This window comes from Oncorhynchus mykiss, chromosome 4 (genome assembly GCF_013265735.2).
Source record: "Oncorhynchus mykiss isolate Arlee chromosome 4, USDA_OmykA_1.1, whole genome shotgun sequence".
Lineage (NCBI taxonomy): Eukaryota > Metazoa > Chordata > Actinopteri > Salmoniformes > Salmonidae > Oncorhynchus > Oncorhynchus mykiss.
In genome coordinates this window covers 19,676,569-19,701,871 of record NC_048568.1, presented here as the reverse complement: position 1 = coordinate 19,701,871, position 25,303 = coordinate 19,676,569, and the positions used below count along the sequence as shown (strand labels likewise).

Here is a 25,303-nt window from a genome sequence, read left to right as displayed (position 1 = left end):
AGACAAGATCTCATATCACTAAATGGGGGTAAAAAAATATAGAGATATTTTCAGATCTCTGTGTTTCATAATTTTCCTTCAATTCGCAAGAGGGTGAATGTATCTCACCAGAGAAAGCATCAGAGCGAGCGAAACAAAAATGTGCTAATCAGCGTTGAGCTAAACTGAGTGAGTTCAACTGTGAATGGTCCTGCCGAAAAAATCTAAGTCTAAAGGGAAGCCAGCTTGGATTATGGCGTCTCTCCTATCAAATCGCTTTGAGAGCATACTTCAATAACAGGAACAACTTGAATTGTTGCATCTCATTGTGTTGTTGTCCACCGGTGGCTAGCTAGCTGAAATTGGCTCTTTCCTGCATCGACATAGGAAAGTGGTGATCCTAACTGACCTAAAACAGGGAATTTTTACTAGGATTAAATGTCAGGAATTGTGAAAAATTTAGTTTAAATGTATGTAAACTTCCGACTTCAACTGTATATGAGAATGCCATTCCTTGACTTCAGCTCAGTATTCAACACCATACAGTGCCTTGCGAAAGTATTCGGCCCCCTTGAACTTTGCGACCTTTTGCCACATTTCAGGCTTCAAACATAAAGATATAAAACTGTATTTTTTTGTGAAGAATCAACAACAAGTGGGACACAATCATGAAGTGGAAAGACATTTATTGGATATTTCAAACTTTTTTAACAAATCAAAAACTGAAAAATTGGGCGTGCAAAATTATTCAGCCCCTTTACTTTCAGTGCAGCAAACTCTCTCCAGAAGTTCAGTGAGGATCTCTGAATGATCCAATGTTGACCTAAATGACTAATTATGATAAATACAATCCACCTGTGTGTAATCAAGTCTCCATATAAATGCACCTGCACTGTGATAGTCTCAGAGGTCCGTTAAAAGCGCAGAGAGCATCATGAAGAACAAAGAACACACCAGGCAGGTCCGAGATACTGTTGTGAAGAAGTTTAAAGCTGGATTTGGATACAAAAAGATTTCCCAAGCTTTAAACATCCCAAGGAGCACTGTGCAAGAGATAATATTGAAATGGAAGGAGTATCAGACCATTGCAAATCTACCAAGACCTGGCCGTCCCTCTAAACTTTCAGCTCATACAAGGAGAAGACTGATCAGAGATGCAGCAAAGAGGCCCATGATCACTCTGGATGAACTGCACAGATCTACAGCTGAGGTGGGAGACTCTGTCCATAGGACAGCAATCAGTCGTATATTGCACAAATCTGGCCTTTATGGAAGAGTGGCAAGAACAAAGCCATTTCTTAAAGATATCCATAAAAAGTGTTGTTTAAAGTTTGCCACAAGCCACCTGGGAGACACACCAAACATGTGGAAGAAGGTGCTCTGGTCAGATGAAACCAAAATTGAACTTTTTGGCAACAATGCAAAACGTTATGTTTGGCGTAAAAGCAACACAGCTGAACACACCATCCCCACTGTCAAACATGGTGGTGGCAGCATCATGGTTTGGGCCTGCTTTTGTTCAGCAGGGACAGGGAAGATGGTTAAAATTGATGGGAAGATGGATGGAGCCAAATACAGGACCATTCTGGAAGAAAACCTGATGGAGTCTGCAAAAGACCTGAGACTGGGACGGAGATTTGTCTTCCAACAAGACAATGATCCAAAACATAAAGCAAAATCTACAATGGAATGGTTCAAAAATAAACATATCCAGGTGTTAGAATGGCCAAGTCAAAGTCCAGACCTGAATCCAATCGAGAATCTGTGGAAAGAACTGAAAACTGCTGTTCACAAATGCTCTCCATCCAACCTCACTGAGCTCGAGCTGTTTTGCAAGGAGGAATGGGAAAAAATGTCAGTCTCTCGATGTGCAAAACTGATAGAGACATACCCTAAGCGACTTACAGCTGTAATCGCAGCAAAAGGTGGCGCTACAAAGTATTAACTTAAGGGGGCTGAATAATTTTGCACGCCCAATTTTTCCGTTTTTGATTTGTTAAAAAATTTGAAATATCCAATAAATGTCGTTTCACTTCATGATTGTGTCCCACTCGTTGTTGATTCTTCACAAAAAAATACAGTTTTATATCTTTATGTTTGAAGCCTGAAATGTGGCAAAAGGTCGCAAAGTTCAAGGGGGCCGAATACTTTCGCAAGGCACTGTAGTGCCCTCAAAGCTCATCACTAAGCTGAGGACCCTGGGACTAAACACCTCCCTCTGCAACTTGATCCTGGACTTCCTGACGGGCCAACAATCTGGTTCTTGGTCACCTCCCTGACCAAGGCCCTTCTCCACTGATTACTCAGTTTGACCGGACGGCCAGCTTCAGGAAGAGTCTTGGTGGTTCCAAACTTCTTCCATTTAAGAATGATGGAGGCCACTGTGTTCTTGGGGACCGTCAATGCTGCAGACATGTTTTGGTCCCCTTCCCCAAATCTGTGCCTCGACACAATCCTGTCTTGGAGCTCTACGGACAATTCCTTTGACCATATGGCTTGTTTTTTGCGCGGACATGCATGATCCCCATTGTTCCTGTGGCAGTGCCCTTCCCCGTTCATGCCTTAGATAGTTGACCATTAGGGTCAGAGTTGATTAGGGAGGCCACCGCTCCTCTGGGCATGGTGACGCAGGGGGGTCACAAGGAGAGAATTAGTCTCTTTCTTATTGACTCTCCTGCGTTTCCCATTGTGCTAGGCCTACCCTGGTTAGCTTGTCATGACCCCACTGTTTCTTGGCAACAGAGGGCTCTCACGGGGTGGTCGCGAGAGTGCACGGGGAGGTGTTTAGGGGTTTCCGTTGGTGCTACTACGGTGGAAAGTCCAGACCAGGTCTCCACCGTGCGCATTCCCCCTGAATATGCCGATTTGGCTCTTCTCCAAAAAGAAGGCGACTCAATTACCACCCCATCGACGGGGCATTTGTGCGATAAATCTCCTGGTAGACGCTGCACTTCCCAGGAGTCACGTGTATCCCCTCTCACAGGCGGAGACGGAGGCTATGGAAACATATGTCTCCGAATCTCTGCATCGGGTACATTCGGGCCTCCACTTCACCCGCCTCCTCGAGTTTCTTTTTTGTGAAGAAGAAGGAGCGAGGTCTGCGCCCATGTATTGACCATCGAGGTCTGAACCAGATCACTGTGAGGTATAGTTACCCGCTACCGCTCATAGCCGCAGCAATTGAGTCAATGCACGGGGCGCGCTTCTTCACTAAAATAGATCTCAGGAGCGCTTACAACCTGGTGCGTATCCGGGAGGGAGACGAGTGGAAGATGGCTTTCAGTACCACCTCAGGGCACTATGAGTACCTCGTCATGCCGTACGGGTTGATGAATGCTCCATCAGTCTTCCAAGCCTTTGTAGACAAGATTTTCAGGGAACTGCACGGGCAGGGTGTAGTGGTGTATATTGATGACATTCTGATATATTCCACTACACGCGCCGAGCATGTGTCCCTGGTGCGCAGGGTGCTTGGTCGTCTGTTGGAGCATGACCTGGACGTCAAGGCTGAGAAATGCCTGTTCTTCCAGCAGTCCGTCTGCTTCCTAGGGTACCCCTACCTCAGGGGTGGAGATGGAGAGTGACCGCATTTCAGCCGTGTGTAATTGGCCGATTCCCACCACTGTAAAGGATGTGCAGCGGTTCTTAGGGTTTTCCAACTACTACCAGGGTTTTGGTAAGGTAGCGGCTCACATTACCTCACTGCTGAAGGGGGGCCCGGTACGTTTGCAGTGGTCGGCTGAGGCGAACAGGGCTTTTGGTCACCTGAGTGCTCTGTTTACCTCGGCTCCCGTGCCGGCTTATTTGGATCCCTCTTTGGAGTTCATAGTGAAGGTGGACGCGTCCGAGGCTGGGATAGGAGCTGTGCTCTCTCAGCGCTCGGGTACGCCACCGAAGCTCCGCCCCTGTGCCTTCTTCCCGAAGAAGCTCAGCCCGGCGGAGCGAAACTATGACGTGGGGGACCGGGAGCTGTTGGCTGTCATCGAGACCATGAAGACGTCCCGTCTGCTGTTCGTGACCGGTTGATCTATTGTGCCCACACGTCACCCTCCTCTGGTCATCCAGGCATCGGTTGGACGGTGCGCTGTCTGACTGGGAAGTACTGGTGGTCCACTTTGGCTAAGGACGTGTGGGTTTATGTTTCCTCCTGCTCGGTGTAAGGCTCCTAGGCACCTGCCCAGAGGTAAGCTACACCCCTTACCTGTTCCACAACGGCCATGGTCACACCTGTCAATCGATTTCCTGACCGATCTTCCCCCATCACAGGGAAACACTACAATCCTGGTTGTTGTGGATTGTTTTTCTAAGTACTGCCGTCTCCTTCCTCTGCCCGGTCTCCCTACGGCCCTAGAGACTGCGGAAGCCTTGTTTACGCACGTCTATGGGCACTATGGGGTGCCTGATGATATAGTGTCCAGGCAATAGGACCTCAGAAACCTACCCACATCCTGGTTAACTCTCTCCACCTGCCCGTTACTCTCGGGGTGAAAACCCGAGGTAAGTCTGATCGAGACCCCCAGACGTTCCATGAACGCCCTCCAGACCCTCGAAGTGAACTGTGGGCCCCGATCAGAGACGATGTCCTCTGGCACCCCGTAGTACCGGAAGACGTGGGAGAATATAGCCTCCGCAGTCTGTAGGGCTGTAGGGAGACCGGGCAACGGGAGGAGGCGGCAGGACTTAGAGAACCGATCCACAATAACCAAAACCGTAGTGTTCCCCTGAGACGGGGGGAGATCGGTCAAAAAATCTACTGATAGGTGAGACCATGGCCGTTGTGGAACGGGGAGGGGTTGTAACTTCCCTCTAGGAAGGTGCCTAGGAGCCTTACTCTGGGCGCACACCGAACAGGAAGATACATAAATCCTAACGTCCCTAGCCAAGGTGGGCCACCAATAATCCTCCCGGAGGCCCCACACTGTCCTCGCCACCCCAGGGTGACCCGAGGAGGGTAGGGTGTGAGCCCACCGAATCAGTTGGTCCCGAACACCAAGCGGCACGTACTTCCGCCCAGCCGAACACTGAGGAGGCATAGGCTCCGCCCGTAACGCCCGCTCGATGTTTGAGTCCACCTCCCATACCACTGGTGCCATCAGCCTCGAGGCGGGAAGGATGGGAGTAAACTGTGTCATAAAGGCGGGACAGGGCGTCAGCCTTTACGTTCTGGGAGCCTGGTCTATACGACAGAGTAAACCGGAATCGGGTGAAGAACATGGCCCACCTTGCCTAACGTGGATTCAGTCTCCTAGCTGCCCGAATATACTCCAGATTCTGGTGGTCGGTTCAGATGAGAAAGGGGTGCTTAGCCCCCTCAAGCCAGTGTCTCCACACCTTCAGAGCCCTGACCACCGCTAACAACTCCCGGTCTCCCACATCATAGTTACGCTCCCCTGGACTGAGTTTCCTCGAAAAGAGTGCCGTGCTGTGATAGCACGGCACCCACCCCAGCCTCGGACGCGTCCACCTCCACTATGAATGCTAGAGAGGGGTCCGGGTGCGCCAACACGGGTGCATCCGTAAACAGCGCCTTCAACCTATTGAAGGCTCTGTCCGCCTCTGCTGACCACTGCAAACGCACCGGGCCCCCTTTCAGCAGTGAGGTAATGGGAGCCGCTACCTGGCCAAAACCCTGGATAAACCTCCAGTAGTAATTGGCAAACCCCAAAAACCGCTTCACCCAAAAACCGCTTCACCGCCAATTACGCACGGCCTTAATGCAGTCACACTCCATCACCACCTCTGAGGTGGAAATGCGATAACCCAGGAAGGAGACGGTTCATTTGGAGAACACACACTTCTCAGCCTTGACGTATAGGTCATGCTCCAGCAGTCTACCAAGCACCTTGCGTACCAGTGACACATGCGCGGCGCGGGTGGCGGAATAGATCAGAATATCATCGATATAAACAACCACGGCCTGCCTGTGCAGGTCCCTGAGAATCTCGTCTACAAAGGATTGAAAGACGGCTGGAGCATTCTTTAACCCATACGGCACGATGAGGTACTCATAGTGGCCCGATGTGGTACTAAATGCGGTTTTCCACTCGTCTACATCCCGAATACGCACCAGACTATACGCGCTCCTGAGATCCAGTCTTGTGAAGAACTGTGCTCCGTGAAATGATTCCACCGCCATAGCGATGAGAGGTAGTGGGTAACTAAACCCCACTGTGATGGCATTTAGACCTCTATAATCAATGCACGGACGCAGACCTCCCTCCTTTTTCTTCACAAAAAAGAAACTCGAGGAGACGGGTGAGATGGGGGGCTGAATGTACCCCTGTCCCAGAGACTCCGTGACATATGTCTCCATAGCCAACGTCTCTTCCTGGGACAATGGGTACAGGTGACTCTTGGGAAGCGCAGCGTTTACCTGGAGATCTATCGCACAATCCCCTCCCGGTCGATGAGGTGGTAATTTAGTCACTTTCTTTTTACTGAAAGAGATTGCCAAATCGGCATATTCGGGGGGGATGCGCACCGTGGAACCCTGGTCTGGACTCTCCACCGATGTGGCACTGATGGAAACTCCCAGACACCTTCCAGAACACTCCTCTGACCACCCCTGGAGAACCCCCTGTCTCCACGAAATCTTAGGATTGTGACTAGCCAGCCAGGGAATCCCCAGAACCACTGGAAATGCAGGCGAATCCATAATGAAGAGACTTATCCGCTCCCTATGATTCCCCTGCGTCAGCATGTCCAGTGGAACCGTGGCCTCCCTGACCAACCCTGACCCTAATGGCCGGCTATCTAGGGAGTGCACGGGGAAGGGAGAATCTATCGACACGAGCGGAACACCCAGCTTGATGGCGAGTCCGCGATCCATAAAGTTCCCAGCTGCACCTGAATTGACTAGCGCCTTATGCTGGGAAGAGGGGAGAAAATCAAGGAAAAAAATCAAGACAAACATGTGACCAACTGGGTGAGTTTGGTGCTTACTCACCTGGGGTGACCGAGAAGCGTTCCGCCTGCCATCTCGACTCCCAGACGGCCCCCCCAGCACCGATCGGCCGTGTGTCCTCTCCGACCCCAGCTGGTGCAGGGGGAGCCTCCTCCTCTGCTACCCCTCGGCACGGCCCCTCCCAATTCCATCGGAATGGGAGCGGGGGCGCTGGGTGGTGGAACGCACAGGACCCTCTCCGAACGCCCGCGGGCAGCCAACAGATTGTCCAGCCGGATAGACATGTCAATAAGTTTATCTAGTGAGAGAGCAGTGTCCCGACACACTAGCTCCCTGCGGACATCCTCCCGGAGACTACACCGGCAGTGGTCTATAAGGGCCCTGTCGTTCCACCCAGACCCAGCGGCCAACGTCCGGAACTCCAAGGCGTAATCCTGGGCGCTCCTCTTCTTCCTCTCCTCTTCTCTTCTGCCTAAGGTGGAACAGTCACTCTCCCGCCGCTCTGCCCTCTGGAGGGTGGTCAAACACGGCACGAAAGCAGCGGGTGAATTCCGGGTAGTGCTCCTTCGCTGAGTCTGCGTTTGCCCACTCCAGAGCACGATCAGTCAGGCAGGAGACGAGGACACTCACCCTCTCCGCTCCCGAGGGAGTGGGTCTCACTTCTAGTTGGAGTAAGAACCCCTGACACCCCGCATCCGCTCCATCATAATCCCTCGGGAGCGCAAGACGGAGAGCGCTGGAGCCGGTGGATGGGGAGAGAGGAGAAGGGGAATCCTGAGCTGGGGAAACCGAAGGTGGAGAGAGGAGACCACTCCTCTCCCATCTGTCCATTCTCTCCATCATCTGGTCCATGGCGGATCCGATGGAGGACGGTGGTGTGGTGGAGGACACGTTCCTCCATCGATAGGAGGCGGTTGGCAGCTGCTCCTGCTTACTCCATTCTTAATGGTGCGGGATTCTGTAATGCCCGGGGTGTAGTGGAGGAAGAAGTCAGACGCAGGAGACAGAGAGTTCAGAGTAGCGCTACTTCTTTATTCACCACAGTTGAAAATGACGCCACTCAAAACAAATGCCCCAAAGCACAGGGGAACTAAACAGTCCCAAAAATAATTCACATACACGAACAACCGTGACTTACAGGCGTTTACACGAGTACACATAAAACAATCCCGCACACCCAGCAGGCGGGGCCGGCTGGATAATAAAGCCCAACTAATTATCCTAACTAAAAACAGGTGTAACTAATGAACAGACAAGGAGGGGGAGGAAAAGATCAGTGGCAGCTAGTAGGCCGGTGAAAACGACCGCTGATCGCCACCCGAACAACAAGGAGAGCCACCTTTGGTACAAGGAGAGCCACCTTTGGTAGGAGTCGTGACAGTATGTTAATCTCTTCTCAGGAGACAAGCTGTTGTGACATTTTCCTCAACAACCACTGTTGCTGTTTTCTCCCCTCAAAAGCATGTATAATTAGAAATTAATATTTGTCATGTTATAAACTAGAAATCAAATGTTTTTGTTGCTCTAAAAAGATATCTAATTATTTTCAAAGAAGAAATGTGTGCTTAAAATACAATTTATACATTGATAATGACTGAGATGGTTATACCTGTGATAAAACAAAACAATATATTCAATATTATTATAAACGGGTAGTTTGGCTCCTGGATGGTGATCGCCTGAAAGCTGTGGTATATGAGACATTTTTTGCTGTGTTCATGTGCTGGACACAGAGATGACTGGTGATGAACTGGAGATGCCGAAGCCCACTGATGCCAAGGCAGTACAGAACGAACAAAACAATATATTCAATATTATAAACGGGGTAGTTTGGCTCCAAGATGTTGCTTGCCTCAAACCTTTTTGCAGCGTTCACGTGCTGGTCGGAACTCGGAAATGTACGACATGCTAACTGGTTGAATGCGACACGTGTAAAGACAATATATCACGGCTAAGGGCTGTATCCAGACACTTCACATTTTCAACAGTTCACATTTTCACATTTCCAGACATTTTCAAAAGTTATATGCAAAAACAAAACTATTTATTTATAGTAATATGTTTACGAGCATGATAGCTGTACTTTTAGTTGATAGGTTACACAGCTCGTTGGCCATTAGCCAATCAGCGTTTCTAAACTGGTTCAAAGCACGTGAATGCATCACCGGTAAATTCCCCCCTCCATCTTGGTTATGAAGGCAGCATCAGCTGTGGTGTATTGGCCACATACCACACCCCCCCAGCCCTTATTGTTTAAATAATACACTGAACATGCCTTAGACATGCCTTAAACATTACTTTATCTAATATACGAGCCAATGAACTCACAAATGCATGTATATTATTTTTGTTAAACCAATTAATACTTGCATTGTGTCAAGCTATTTGACCTTTACTTTGTCAGAAAATGGTGTATTGTTGTGACAATAATGACCTGCTGTGCAAGAAACCAATAAAAACGAATAAATAAAGGAGGCTATTTATTTTGTCAGAGCCATAGAGACGCTTGGCTGATTGTGAGTTGAACGTTATCCCCCGCCAACCAACGGGCTGGGCTGTTATAGCCTGACACTTTCACTTTCTGATTACTAGAAATCAGGAGGACGTTTCAAGAGTGAAAATACCGACACAGAAGTGTTTACATAAATTAAGATTATATTACTTTTGATCTGGTATTTGACGAACCTCTCGTCCAAAAGTGATTGTGACTAGTTTGTTTATTATCTGTGTTGGTTGACGTCGTGACAGTATTATGCGGTAAGTAGACTACGAATTGGTCATCTTAATTTGTGTATATTTTTCTAGTTTGGGCAGCGGATAGTGCATGGGCGCTAGATCTGCACTATCGTCTGTCTAGGCTTGATATGCATTTTGTCAAGGTGTGTCAGGCAGGATAAAGAAAGTGCATGTTGTGGAGGATATTATATATACAGTGCCTTGCGAAAGTATTCGGCCCCCTTGAACTTTGCGACCGTTTGCCACATTTCAGGCTTCAAACATAAAGATATAAAACTGTATATTTTTGTGAAGAATCAACAACAAGTGGGACACAATCATGAAGTGGAACGACATTTATTGGATATTTCAAACTTTTTTAACAAATCAAAAACTGAAAAATTGGGCGTGCAAAATTATTCAGCCCCCTTAAGTTAATACTTTGTAGCGCCACCTTTTGCTGCGATTACAGCTGTAAGTCGCTTGGGGTATGTCTCTATCAGTTTTGCACATCGAGAGACTGAATTTTTTTCCCATTCCTCCTTGCAAAACAGCTCGAGCTCAGTGAGGTGGATGGAGAGCATTTGTGAACAGCAGTTTTCAGTTCTTTCCACAGATTCTCGATTGGATTCAGGTCTGGACTTTGACTTGGCCATTCTAACACCTGGATATGTTTATTTTTGAACCATTCCATTGTAGATTTTGCTTTATGTTTTGGATCATTGTCTTGTTGGAAGACAAATCTCCGTCCCAGTCTCAGGTCTTTTGCAGACTCCATCAGGTTTTCTTCCAGAATGGTCCTGTATTTGGCTCCATCCATCTTCCCATCAATTTTAACCATCTTCCCTGTCCCTGCTGAACAAAAGCAGGCCCAAACCATGATGCTGCCACCACCATGTTTGACAGTGGGGATGGTGTGTTCAGCTGTGTTGCTGTTACGCCAAACATAACGTTTTGCATTGTTGCCAAAAAGTTCAATTTTGGTTTCATCTGACCAGAGCACCTTCTTCCACATGTTTGGTGTGTCTCCCAGGTGGCTTGTGGCAAACTTTAAACAACACTTTTTATGGATATCTTTAAGAAATGGCTTTCTTCTTGCCACTCTTCCATAAAGGCCAGATTTGTGCAATATACGACTGATTGTTGTCCTATGGACAGAGTCTCCCACCTCAGCTGTAGATCTCTGCAGTTCATCCAGAGTGATCATGGGCCTCTTGGCTGCATCTCTGATCAGTCTTCTCCTTGTATGAGCTGAAAGTTTAGAGGGACGGCCAGGTCTTGGTAGATTTGCAGTGGTCTGATACTCCTTCCATTTCAATATTATCGCTTGCACAGTGCTCCTTGGGATGTTTAAAGCTTGGGAAATATTTTGTATCCAAATCCAGCTTTAAACTTCTTCACAACAGTATCTCGGACCTGCCTGGTGTGTTCCTTGTTCTTCATGATGCTCTCTGCGCTTTTGACGGACCTCTGAGACTATCACAGTGCAGGTGCATTTATACGGAGACTTGATTACACACAGGTGGATTGTATTTATCATCATTAGTCATTTAGGTCAACATTGGATCATTCAGAGATCCTCACTGAACTTCTGGAGAGAGTTTGCTGCACTGAAAGTAAAGGGGCTGAATAATTTTGCACGCCCAATTTTTCAGTTTTTGATTTGTTAAAAAAGTTTGAAATATCCAATAAATGTCGTTCCACTTCATGATTGTGTCCCACTTGTTGTTGATTCTTCACAAAAAATACAGTTTTATATCTTTATGTTTGAAGCCTGAAATGTGGCAAAAGGTCACAAAGTTCAAGGGGGTCGAATACTTTCGCAAGGCACTGTATATACATATATATATATATATATATAGAGAGAGAGGAATGCTCTGACAGAGAGGAATTGGCCTGCATCATTACAGCTCACTCAGTGCCAGAAATGGTTTTTGCAACTAAAACAGAATAATAAAAGACAATAATGCCAGTTTGATACAGGTGCAACATGTAGTGAGTAGGAGAGTGAAATAGAATATCACCAAATACCCCACTACAGGCAAGTAACACACAACTGAAGCTGTACTCAGGAGAGCTAATTTGATAAATGGGGTGAAATAACACAGACTGTGTCATTAAGGGGGTTAAGCACAAGCTAGTCTTTGAAGTTGTGGAGTTGGATCAAAACCCACTACTCTCTGGTTGTACGTGTGAGCACGTAGGACTCGTAACTCACAATTCCAGCCGAGCTAAACAAAGTGGAGCAGTGCCCCAAAGAGCTGCTGAGCGAATATCATGACGTGTTCAATGATCTAGTGGAGTCTGTGCTTGGAGATGTCCTCTTCCAGTCTGGTCTCATAGACTAGACATAACATCGTAAATGTACATATTGGAGACTCAAATTAGTAATGTTATGTTTGGTATGGTTACATAAAACAGATGGCTACTTAGGGTGGTTTGTCGGGGTCGAACGTATAAGGCGAACGTCTAGCAACTCAAAGGTTGCGATTTGGAATCTCATCACGGACAACTGTAACTAATTAGCAGCTTTTCATCTACTTACTACTTTTTAGCTACTCTGCAACTCATTAGCATGTTAGCTAACCCTTCTTCTAACCCTGATTCCGGAAATGTTGAGCCGAATAAATGCAAGACACATTGGCGGGGAGGCACGCTATAGACAGGCAAGGGACACACTTTTCTGGTCGAACATGAGAGAGGAATCAAGGACATGTATCCAACTGCTCAGCCTGTAATGAATATGCACGAGCACAGCAAAACGAATCAATGATTTCACATAACATCCCAGAGTGCCCATGGCAAACAGTGAGCATGGACCTTTTTACGTATATAGGAAAGGACTTCCTGATTATGGTTGATCATTACAATTCTTTAAATAATAGTCCTGTACAAGGTATCTCCATAGCTGGTAAAGAAATTATTATAAGCCAGCTGGCTGACGATACTACACTTTTTCTGAAAGACGCTAACCAAATTCCCATATCGATCAATGTGATACAATCCTTTTCCAAAGCGTCTGGTCTATATCTTAACATTAAGAAATGTGAACTCATGGCTGTCAAAGATTGTGTGACACCTTCATATTATGGTATTCCAGTAAAAGAAGAACTTACATATTTAGGCATAACCATTACAAAGGATCAGAAGTCTAGAGGCTTTCTAAATTTTAACCCTCTTATTAAAAAAACCCAGAAGAAACTAAATCAATGGCTACAGAGGGACCTATCTTTAAAAGGTAGAGTCCTAATAACCAAGGCTGGAGGTATCTCTAGACTAACATATGGTGCGCCATCTTTATATCTTGACCGTAAAATAAGCAAGGAGATAGACCAGATGCTTTTCAACTTTCTTTGGAGAAACCGTACCCATTACATTAGGAAAACTGTTGTAATGAACACTTATGAGAATGGAGGACTGAATTTTCTGGATTTTACTACTTTAAATAATACTTTTAAGATCAATTGGATAAAACAATTTCTAAGAAGACCCACTTCTATCTGGAATTATATTCCTCATCATGTCTTCTCTACTTTTGGAGGCCTTAACTTCATGTTGGTTTGCAATTATAATATTGACAAAGTTCCAGTGAAACTTTCTGTTTTTCATCGGCAGGTTTTCTTGTCATGGTCCTTAATTTATAAACACAATTTTTCTCCACACAGATATTATATATGGAATAATCGGGATATATTGTATACAAATAACTCTGTTTTTAGAATATTGGTTCCGAAATAATATCCTATTGGTGAGCCAACTGGTAAATGCAGAGGGTCTTTTACTCAGTTATAAATAATTCTTATCACTTTACAAGGTCCCTGTAACACCTAAAGATTTTGCAATTGTTTTAAATGCCATTCCCTCAGGTGTTGCTATGTTATTCAGGAACCTGTCAAGACCTGACCCTCAGAGCCTACCTTCTGTTGACCCTGTTGACTCATCAGTAGGAAAGATTTGTTTCTCTTTTGGTCCATTCAACAACAGAGCGATACGAACCTTGTTTCAGCAGGATGTTGTATCTATACCTTATGTCATGCCTTATTGGAATGGATTTATTGATAATATCTGTTGGAAAAAAGTTTGGATGTTGCCACACACATACCTACTTGTTAACAAAATTAAGGAAGTTTCCTTTAAAATTATTCATAAATATTATCCTGCCAACCACTATATGAAGAAGTTTAAGGAAAACATAAACTCAAATTGCTCCTTTTGTAATGACCACCCAGAAACAGTTGTGCATCTTTTTTGGCATTGTGTTCATGTAAGAAAACTCTGGCAAGACATCAGTAGGTTTATAATTGAACATATTTATGAAGATTTTACACTATTGTGGAGAGATGTACTGTTTGGATTCTTTACATACAATAGAAATAAGCGGAATCATTTTTATGTAATTAATTTCATTATTCTTTTGGCCAAATTTCATATACACAAATGTAAATTTACAAACAGAAAACCACATTTTCGTACCCTACAAAAGAAATTGAACTGTATTTTAAGACAGTTAAATGCTCTACTAACAAAAAAGCTGTTAGAATTGTAAGTATATGCATGTCCCTTAAGGTCCTTGTGTAATTGTAATGTGATATTGTACCCCCTAGCTCGATTGTCTATTGTTTGTAATCTATGTATGCTTGTGTTCCCTCATGTGATTTATGTATTGATTTGAAATTAATAAAAAAAATAAAAAATAAAAATAAAAAAAAGGTTGATCATTACGTAGATTACTTGGAGGTGGAGCCACTGCCAGACGTGTCAGCTGACATGGTCATCACATTCTGCAAAGTGGGGAGGAGGGGGGCTATGAGGCAGAGCCAGCTGCCAAGAGAGTGAAAGACTTATGCAAGAGGGCAAAGCTAGACAGTATGGATGTATGGTCAGCTATACTGCAGTGGTGCAACACGCCACGGAGGGGATGGACAGTAGACACACATGTAACAGGGTTATATTGGTGATTCCCCATGCCACTTTATTGTTAAGCCAATGGGTTTTTGGTTTGAGTTTGTTTTGCCTTCACCTACTCAACATGGCATCTTATTGGCTGGTTTGCGTAGCTTGCTTACGAGGGGGGATGTTCCAGTTAGAATCGTCGCAGTGAACAAGCACCAAACCAGCGGTAAGTTGTTGGTTGCAAAGCACTGTACATCAAAAGTGATTTTTATACTCTCAAGTGATGATTTAAATGTACAATTTATATCAAATTGTTTGTAAATGTTATTCGAACATCACACATAAGATGCAGCGGTTTTTGGAGAATATTTGTTGTGCATTTTGTTGTAGAGAATTCCCGCCAGTATTAGCTAGCAACTTACTGTGTCTGGTGGGGGGGGTTCATATATTTTGTACAGTGCGTGAGTGCAGAGTTGGATGGTGAGACGTGCATTGCATGACGTGCAATTTTGTGTCGTTCTTATCAGGTACATTGTTAAATATATTATATTGTAATTGTATTATTTTGGTAACTAGCCCAGTGAACAAGCACCAAACCAGCGTGCGTGAGTGCAGAGTTGGATGGTGAGACGTGCATTGCATGACGTGCAATTTTGTGTCGTTCTTATCAGAATAAAGCTACATGACTGGTGCTACATGTTGGAGTTCCGTGTCGATGACTGATTGTACAAGACGAGTACTGTTACACACACAGCATCTGATGTCGCACAGACTCAAGTCATTGCTACCGGTGGCACCCAACCTGCTGAAGACCTCTTAGGTTTTGGTTGTCACCAGTAGCTATGTGTGGGTAAAATCACTGGGAAGCAGTATTTGAGGCGTCACTACAGATGCGGGTTCAATCCCAGGCTGTGTCACAACCGGCCGTGACCGGGAGTCCCATAGGGTGGCGCACAATTGGCCCAGCGTCGTTCAGGTTAGGGTCGTTCAGGTTAGGGGAGGATTTGGCCGGGGTGGCTTTACTTGGCTCATTGTGCTCTAGCGACTCCTTGTGGTGGGCCGGGCACCTGCAGGCTTACTTCGATTGTCTGTTGAATGGTGCTTCCTCCCACACATTGGTGCAGCTGGCTTCTGGGTTAAGCGGGCGGGTGTTAAGAAGCGCGGTTTGGCGGGTCATGTTTCGGAGTACGCATTACTTGACCTTCACCTCCCGAACCTGTTGGGGAGTTGCAGTAATGAGACAAGATCGCATATCACTAAATGGGGGTAAAAATATATATAGATATTTTTCAGATCTCTGTGTTTCATAATTTTCCTTGTATTAAAAAAATAGATATATATTTTTAATTTCACCTTTATTTAACCAGGTAGGCAAGTTGAGAACAAGTTCTCATTTACAATTGCGACCTGGCCAAGATAAAGCAAAGCAGTTCGACACACACAACGACACAGAGTTACACATGGAGTAAAACAAACATACAGTCAATAATACAGTATAAACAAGTCTATATACGATGTGAGCAAATGAGGTGAGATAAGGGAGGTAAAGGCAAAAAAAAGGCCATGGTGGCAAAGTAAATACAAAATAGCAAGTTAAACACTGGAATGGTAGATTTGCAGTGGAAGAATGTGCAAAGTAGAAATAAAAATAATGGGGTGTAAAGGAGAAAAATAAATAAATAAATAAAATACAGTAGGGAAAGAGGTAGTTGTTTGGGCTAAATTATAGGTGGGCTATGTACAGGTGCAGTAATCTGTGAGCTGCTCTGACAGTTGGTGCTTAAAGCTAGTGAGGGAGATAAGTGTTTCCAGTTTCAGAGATTTTTGTAGTTCGTTACAGTCATTGGCAGCAGAAAACTGGAAGGAGAGGCGGCCAAAGAAATAATTGGTTTTGGGGGTGACTAGAGAGATATACCTGCTGGAGCGTGTGCTACAGGTGGGAGATGCTATGGTGACCAGCGAGCTGAGATAAGGGGGGACTTTACTGTTTTGTGATAAAGCCAAGGTTTTGTTAATGTATTCTGCCACTGTGTCTTCTTATTGTCTCGGCCTTTAGGCCTATATATCACGCTCGCAAGGCATATGAATTAACAGCAAACAACGCAATTATCACAGCACATACAGTGTAGGATGTAATATGGCTTTTCTGGTGAGGGGGGTGGCTTGGCTTCCCCAGTGAACTTATCCACACACCGCTACTGTTAATTCATATGCCTTGCGACCGTGATACCTGGTGTGCATCTGCGTAGTGGTTGTCTGTCACGACCAACCAAAAGCACTATTTTATACTGGTATTTAACTTTTGTTTCTGCCTTCTCGTCGTTAAAGCTAGTATAGGAGGGAAATGATGCCACAATCTATGTCATTAAGTGTTTCAGTAACAGGCAATCCTTTGTGTCTCTGCAGTGTCAGTATTTGACGTCCCACTCAGCCAACACTCATCTAAACAGTGACTGTTTCTCCGTGGGTCTTACCTGGCAGCGTAATAAAGGTTGATAAACAGCAGCAGGTGAGATTATATTTCTAATTTTTGCATCCACTCATGACTCTTACCTTGCCCTAATCAGTGAATTTGTTATTTGATTGCCCAGGCTTATTGAATTATAAAAAATGTTGATAAATGTACCTTTTTACAGCAAGGAACAGCAAGGAAAATGTATTCTCTGGGCACAATGTATTTTCTATCTGAAAGTGTTGTGACGTTGTATCAGAATAGGCCTACCGTCCTGAATCCGTTATCTTTTCAAGATCAGAGCAGAGGACAGCAAATCCTGTTTCCCTACAGCAGCATCAGTGTGACAAGTATGAGTCAGGTAACTACAATGAAATGATACAGTTAGCAGCTGTGTAAGCCTGTGAACAATGTTTTGTACTAATAAATAGTCTATAATTCTCTTCCTCCTAGGCAAGGACAATGAGTTTCGAAAAGCCAAACAGGAGCCTCTCACCAGATGCAGCATGTGCCCTTACAAGTAAGCAAAGATTTACATGATCTGGGTCCCAATTAACTTGTGGTAACCACCGGTTGTAGGATATCAAAGAGTCTGAGAGCTGTAGGCTATTGCAATAATCTTATATTTATTTAACACATCTACATTTCAAGGGAAGGGGAACAATGGGCATCTTGGCAAAAAGGAAGTGTCTGAAAAGGTTAGGTCGACTAGCTATCAGTTTTCAATGGTCGTGGTGCTGTCCATGGTGCTAAATGTTTGTGCGCCGGTATAGAGAGCAATCGTAATGGCGTCTTTTTGTAGGCATTAACTCCGCCATCGTTCGTTGGACAAAGCTTATTGGGAAATAAATTGAGTTTTTGTAGGCATTTTGAATAAAAGCTGAAATAAGGTCTGTGGTAAACACAGACCAGGAGATCTTCTACATTCATACAAAATATCTCCTAAGCCTGTGTTAACCTCAGACTTTGTTTACGGCGTTTATCCCAAAACCCTATTCTTTCCCCATTAATTTACCTGTTAGGAATGGCTGAACGAACCAGAGGTAACTCATTTCAGTATTTTAGGACTTCAAGCGGGCGAGCTCTATATTCCTGTAGTTTGCGCTGTTGTGGTGCTGAACATTTGTGCATCAGTAGAATAGTGTCCCCAATTGGTCAATTTCACCGCAATATCACCAGGAATTAACAAAGAGTTCCGCTATCTCCAACTTTTTGCATCGCTCTGTTCGCCAAACTTATCTATCCGTGCTCATTTTGTCGAGATCCACTTTCCTTTCATTGAAAATGAATGGGCTCCGTCATGTTGTCAGTGCACGTCCATGTTAGTGGACATTGCCTGTAAGGGCACAATAAGGGATTCAAACAGGCTAGTTAGATGTCTTTATTGTAGCTGCGACTTCTACAGTACAATTTAAGTTTGCCTACAACACTGCCATTTATGGACCAGGCTAGCTGTAAGACACTTTTGAATATGCTAATGTAGTAACTGAGGTGTCACAGTTGCTTAACCCTATACTTAAATCACATGTTTATTATTCTATAGAGTGGAGGACGGAGACATTCTTCACCATTGTGACTGGGAATACTCTGCGGTCTCATGAGGAAATCAATCGCTGTCTCACTGCAAAAGGTTTAACTGAGGTGACGTCACTAGAGGAGAGTGATGTCATCCTGGCTTTCTGTCCCATTGTCTCTCGTGCTGGAACTGATGTTAAAGCAGCACTGCAGAAGATTCCAGGTAATCTGGGCACCCAGAACCAAGTGTACTGTAACAATCAGTCACCAGAGACTATTTCCAGGCGATCAATAATTCATAAAGGAACTTCTCAAAAAGTGACATCTAATTCCAAAAGCTCTTATCTGTCCCTCATTCTCTTTACAGCTGGTAAACCTGTCATTCTGGTAGTGCTGCATCACACCTTCAATCCAGACTACACTGTACCTGACAGTAGCAGACTAGTGACCAGAGGTGATGTAATACTCACAGTGGACTGTCTCTTCCATGAGAACCAGGGACTACTGAAGTGTCCTCGCAATGAAGATGCAATTAGAAAGATTCTGGGCAGGCCAGAAAAACAGCCAAAGGTAGTTCACCTTTATTCAATATGATAATTTAGATAGAGTTTGAGTTTGAGTTTATTTTTTATTTTTACAGGGACAGTGCACATTAATCAACGTTTCAGTAAAAGTGCCGGTTTTAGCCAGCCGGCTAATTTTCAACCGCAGTCCCTGGGCAGGTTATTAAAACCAATTACAATATAGACAATAGCAGCATAGAACAAGCAAGACATAGCAACATAGGACAAGCAAGACATAGCATAAAGACAGAGCAACATAAGACAAGCAAGACGCAGCATACAGACAGAGCAACATAAAATAAAAAGCAGCAAGACAAAATTCATAAAAGCAACTAAGTGTTTCCACACCTCACAAGCTACAGACAACAGACAACATGGAAAGCGGCAACACACAGCTAGGGACCATGTTCACAAATCTGATTGACCTTTAGCCATGTCTTCAAGCATTTTGTGAAAGTGTGATATGTGGTGCAGTTATGTGTGTCTGATGGCAGTGTATTCCAGACATGGGAAGCTCTCACAGAGAATGCAGATTTACTAAAGGTGCTTTTCCTTAGGGGAACTATGCAGTCACCTCTCATGGCAGACCTTGTGGATCTGCTGCCATATGTCTGGGTTTTCTGTTTAACAAAAATATTGAGTGGAGGGGGAGCCAGGCCATTAAGGATCTTGAATACAAGACATGCGTCGGTGTATTGCACAAGATTTTCCCAACTCAAGAGCTCATGCTTTCTAAGAATGTGACAATGATGATGGCTATTGGGCTTCCTATCAAGCACTTTGAGAGCCTGTTTGTAGACAGACTGAATAGGTTTTAATGTTGTACAGCAAGCTTGGGCCCAACTAGTCAAGCAGTATGTTAAGTGGGGGAGTATCATAGATTTGAAGTACAATTTTGCTACCTCTGTAGTCAAACAATTTCGTATAAATCGGAAATTAGCTAGTTTGAATTTGGTTATTTGAATTACCTTTTTCACATGCTTTTTAAAAGAGAGGTTGGAATCAAGTATGATGCCAAGGTACTTAAAATCGGATACCACCTGGAACATTGTGTCCCCAATTAATACAAATGGGAAAAAGTGAGCTTGAGTTGAGATTAGTAACGTCTAGGGAAATAACACGTAGTTGTAATACTCCTCATGCACACTGACCTGTATGTGTACTGTGTATTTTAACACTGGTGCAGAATGATGAGGTCTGGGAACTAATCGGAGAAGAAGAAGCCAGTGATGCCCCTGAGCAGGAAAACCTAGAGGTATGTCGTCTCATTTCAGACTTTGCCACTTGGTCAAAATACGAATGACAGGTCAGAGCAGAGGGAGGTGGTCAGAGCAGAGGGGATCACATCCTGTTTCCTTACAGCAGCATCAGTGTGACAATACAAATATGTTTCAGGTAACTACAATTAAATGATACAGTTAGCAGCTGTATAAGCCTGTGAACAGTAATAAATAGCCTATCAATCTCTTCCTCTTAGGCAAGGACAATGAGTTTGGAAGAACAAATCAGGGGCCTCTCACCAGTTGCAGCATCTGCCCTTGCAAGTAAGTTATCTCCCTGAGCTTTATGCAGTTGTTGTTAACTGTCCTCCCAATAACATCATATTTGTTTTCAGGAGCTGGAATTAAAGAGGACATTGATATTCAAGAGTTAACAAGAGATGATCTGAAGGAACTTCTGCCAGGCCTTGAGCATTTCAAACTTAGGAAGAAGATCAGTGAACTTCTAACCCAATCTAAACAGGTTGGTATAGTCCCAAAAGCTTCTATGGTTACTGTACCACTTTGTGGGATCATTCAGTATAGTTAATAGAATGAAGGTTTTTGATTCATTGTACATTTCCATTGTATGTACTAATCCCCCCATGTTTTCTGTTATTTTTGTTTCTTAGGACACAGCTAAACCTATCGATTTCATTCTTAACGAGTTTAGGGAATTCCTTCCAGCTGTTGTCATGAAGAGTAAGTCCCTTTTCAAGGACTTTCAGCATAGCTGTCACCCAATACATTTGTGGTGTCTCTTTGGTTGTAATTGTATGCACTGGTCACTTTCTCCTTACAGATGCACTTGTTCCTGGGGGAGTGTTACATGGCTACATCCCTATTCTTAAAGATTTGAAGAAGCAGCTGGCCAAAGCCCTGCACTTCATTCAGGAACACGTTGAACTGCTTGAGAGCTACAATAAAGAAGAGCCCATGGAGGCTGAGGGCAATGCTGTGTCCCCATCAGCTGACTCTGCTACAGCAGGAAACCAGCTATCCAATGTTGCAGGTAAATGACATAACTGCTGTCTGTGTTGGTTGCAGAATAGTGGGTCTCATCCCTCATGAATCAAAAGACATAGATAATGGTATACAAAATGTTGAGAAATTAAACATTCAAGACATTCACTATTGGGACTTTAATGGAGCTCGAACACAGTCTTTTCTTAGCCTAAAATTACTCTGTTAACAGCCGAAATGTAAGGCGCTTCAGAACGACCAGGTAACTCAACCTTAAAAATGTTTTTCTCAAAACATAAGAATTCTATAATGTTAAACCCTTTTACAGCTGGCAAAGCCAACCACAATGACTTGCACAGACTCACAACAATGTGCTGCAAAAACACTGGACTTGAATTCATAGTACCTTGTTGTCCTCAGCCTTAGGTGCTGTAGAGATCCACCCCAAACGACCAAGAACAGATCTGCCCACCAGTGGTAAGTGGCAAAACTTCAAGGAACCCCCACCTCATACTTCAGGAGCAGCTGGAATAACATATGCTCCTCCAAGTACCACTGGTAATGTGCAGTTCAGGTCGCGAGGCAAACTGGAGACCTCAAAATCATGCTCTCCGTACACTTCAGGAACAGCTGATATTGAGCCATCTGCAACATACTACAAAGGCCATTATCAAAGCCTAAACACTGTTCAATGTCATTAAATCCTTTAAAATATAATTAATTTATACGTCAAAAATTGATGTATCAATTGCAGATTGCCCCTTTAAGGAATTGGAAACAATGTGTTGAGAATTTGATTTCAATTGCTACTTTCAGATAGGTCCTCATCAGCACCTGGTAACATCCAGGCCCCAAAAGAAAAGGAAGGAAAAGAACCTGGACGTTGGAGTTTTTTCAGTAGATATGTAACAAAACATTTTCCGGGTGAGATTCTTGAGATATGCTTTGTACTAATCAAAAACTATTTGTTCATGCATTTCCTGTCAGTCAATCTAATTGGCATAAATCCCTCCTTACCTCTCCACTCTGATAGCTGATGTGTGATGAGCTTTCTAGTGTAAAATGTCTGCAATGGAAATCCACCACTTTGCTTTTGTTTGCAACATCTTGGGGATATACTGTATGTAGTGTTGTAATTTAATTATGTTTTGTTTCAAGAAGTTAAAGTCTATTCCCAAGTGTGTGGAAAAACCCTGAACACTCACCTTGCACTCATGAAACAAGTGGAGGATCTGGGACTTAAACGAAAGGAGACCAGTGTAGAGGACTGCCAAGTCATAATGGTCTTCTGTCCTGTTACATCTCGTGTGGGAACTGACATTGAGGCTGCCATGAGCCAAGTTCCAGGTAGGAAAGCCTTTTGGGATTACACCATGAAAGCAAAAGATTTCTAGACCGAATACAATTGTCAATACTACTTCTATCATGGGATTTCATTTTACTCAACAGGATGTATTGGTCCATGTTGTAGAACAACCTTTTGTCTAATGATTTTTGGGGTGGAAGTACTTTTCTAAAGCTTGCATCATTTTGTCACTCAACAGGTAACACAGATGCCATTCTAGTGGTGATGCACCATACTTTTGATCGCTACTTTGTCACAGACCAGAGATCTGCATCTCACTACAACAACGTAGTAGAGAAAGTTAATGTTCTCTTCCATGACTCTGTGGGACTTCTGCATTGTAAAACAAATGATATTGCAGTGACTCTCATACATAAGGCCTTACTGAAATACAACAGCAGTCCTTAGACATTAAGCGCCCCATTGTGGCAACACAAAGTGTTTGAAGTCTGTAACAAGATTACAACGCCACCAACATTATTTAAAAACCTACATTTCGACAACTTCCACCCAGGGCGTTGGTGACTCATTCTAGTTTAGAAGAAAGCTTATCACAATCTGTGTAGTGAGCCAAATTAAATATTATCTTGATTCTCAATAAGTACAAAACTAGACTTCTCTCTGTAGAACCTCTGTTGTGAGGGAATCTTTGAAGATACCTCATGTGAATTTCAGCTTGTTCTACTTTTAGTATTAGAAGCACTTATAGTTTGTGTTTCCTACTGTTACATTATGCCTCAATCATGAGAATGTGTTTATGAATGTTTCATCTTATTCTATGAGAATAAATCAAGTACAAGTGTTGCATAAAATATTGAATAACTTAATGATATTGATAAGATTTTTTCTCAACTCTTCTGATATCAATAGACTTACTCATTTGTGTTGAGGAATTTCTGTCTCTGCAGATAGACTAATCTATTCCAAAGCTAAAATAAAGAGTGCACACGCAACATTGATTGGAACAAGTCTCAAATATTTAATATTTATCACAACACTAAGAACGTAATTGATTATAAAAAAATTCTGCTGATATCAATATAAAAGATGCATAGCGGCATTCATTTCTAAACATCCTTCAAGCAATACTTTTGCATTTATAGTCACACAGTGATTTAGAATCACTTTTCTCTTGCCTTAAGTCTTTCCATCAAAGTAAAGACAGGCTTTGTAAGCTGATGTAAATAAAGGACACCATGATCAAAATGTCATAAGCCCACCAGGCCACAACAACAACACTTTAGTGTCAAAACAGTCCATGTTGGTGCTACAGGCCCATGGTAAAGTAGATGAGAATGCATGTTCTTATTTCCAATGGAAGTAAGGCCATGTCCCATGATCCATCCAGTAACCGTGTCATGACACAGTGCAGATCATTGATAAATATATGATATTTCATGTTTCCCAAATGTAATGTGTTTATAGGGACAGGCTTTACAGGAGATTGTCCTCAAATCTTCTCCCTCAACAGGAATTGGTCTGCAACCTGTTAACGTGTGCAATATGCTTAAGTGTGAGAAAACATCCTTTTACACTTTGGTATGAATCACATGAGCATTTGTCCTCATAGGACACTAGAACTACTGCCACATGCTGGAAAATATAGGCCATTAACAGTATATCACTGTTCTTTAATATATTTAACTCCTGTCTCATCACCACCACTGGTTGTATGCCCATTAGACAGTATCATATCCCTATGTCACAAGAAACCAACTGTCTTGAATTCACAATAGCTTTACAATTCTCTCACACACACATGGCATTTATCCCAGTTAACTCAACCTAGACAATCAACCATCTGATATGTCTTGTGAATGTTAACTGGACAGCCATGGTTAATATACTCTAAATAACACAAAAATATATACAGTACCAGTCAAAAGTTTGGACACACCTACTCATTCAAGGGTTTTTATTATTTTCTACATTGTAGAGTAATAGTGATTACTGAAAAAACAAACAGAATCATGTAGTAACCAAAAAAACAAATAAATATATTTTATGTTTTTGATTCTTTAAAGTAGCCACCGTTTGTCTTGACAGCTTTGCACACTCTTGGCATTCTCTCAACTAGCTTAATGAGGTAGTCACCTGGAATGCATTTCAATTAAACAGGCATGTTTTGTTAAAAGTTAAATTGTGGAATTTTATTGTGACAAGGTATACAGAAGATGGTCTTCTACCAAATATGGCTAAGTCAAATAAGCAAATAGAATCAACAGTCCATTATAACTTTAAGAAATGAAGGTCAGTCAATCCGGAAAAATTCAAGAACTTTGAAAGTTTCTTCAAGTGCAGTCGCAAAAACCATCAAGCACTATGATGACTATGATGGCTCTCATGAGGACCGCCACAGGAAAGGAAGACTCAGAGTTACCTCTGCTGCAGAGGATAAGTTCATTAGAGTTAACTGCATCTCAGATTGCATTCCAAATAAATGCTTCAGAGTTCAAGTAACAGACATCTCAACATCAACTGTTCAGAAGTGACTGTCAATCAGGCCATCATGGTCAAATTGCTGCAAAGAAATCATTACTAAAAGGACACCAATAATAAGAAGAGACTTGCTTGGGACAAGAAACACGAGCAATGAACATTAGACTGTTGGAAATCTGTCCTTTGGTCTGATGAGTCCAAATTTGAGAGTATTGGTTCCAACCACCGTGTCTTTGTGAGACGCAGAGTAGGTGAACGGATGATCGCCGCATGTGT

At 43.5% G+C, this 25,303-nt stretch overlaps 1 protein-coding gene across 9 annotated transcripts in view; it reads left to right on the top strand.

The window, feature by feature from the left end:
* Positions 1-23,548, top strand: part of LOC110522258 — a 50,000-nt gene extending 26,452 nt beyond the window's left edge. For 7 of the 9 annotated variants that reach the window (XM_036975830.1, XM_036975829.1, XM_036975834.1 and 4 more), the window contains exons 9-18: positions 18,826-19,028; positions 20,208-20,276; positions 20,499-20,565; positions 20,637-20,764; positions 20,913-20,982; positions 21,083-21,292; positions 21,664-21,720; positions 22,060-22,167; positions 22,402-22,590; positions 22,788-23,548. In XM_036975830.1, coding sequence (XP_036831725.1) covers positions 18,826-19,028; positions 20,208-20,276; positions 20,499-20,565; positions 20,637-20,764; positions 20,913-20,982; positions 21,083-21,292; positions 21,664-21,720; positions 22,060-22,167; positions 22,402-22,590; positions 22,788-22,996 — 1,310 coding nt within the window. In that variant the 3' untranslated portion in view covers positions 22,997-23,548. Of the gene's footprint in view, positions 1-18,825; positions 19,029-20,207; positions 20,277-20,498; positions 20,566-20,636; positions 20,765-20,912; positions 20,983-21,082; positions 21,293-21,475; positions 21,502-21,663; positions 21,721-22,059; positions 22,168-22,401; positions 22,591-22,787 lie in introns of those variants that run through there. The other 2 variants (XM_036975831.1, XM_036975837.1) reach the window with 2 other exon arrangements.
* Positions 23,549-25,303: the final 1,755 nt, after the last annotated feature.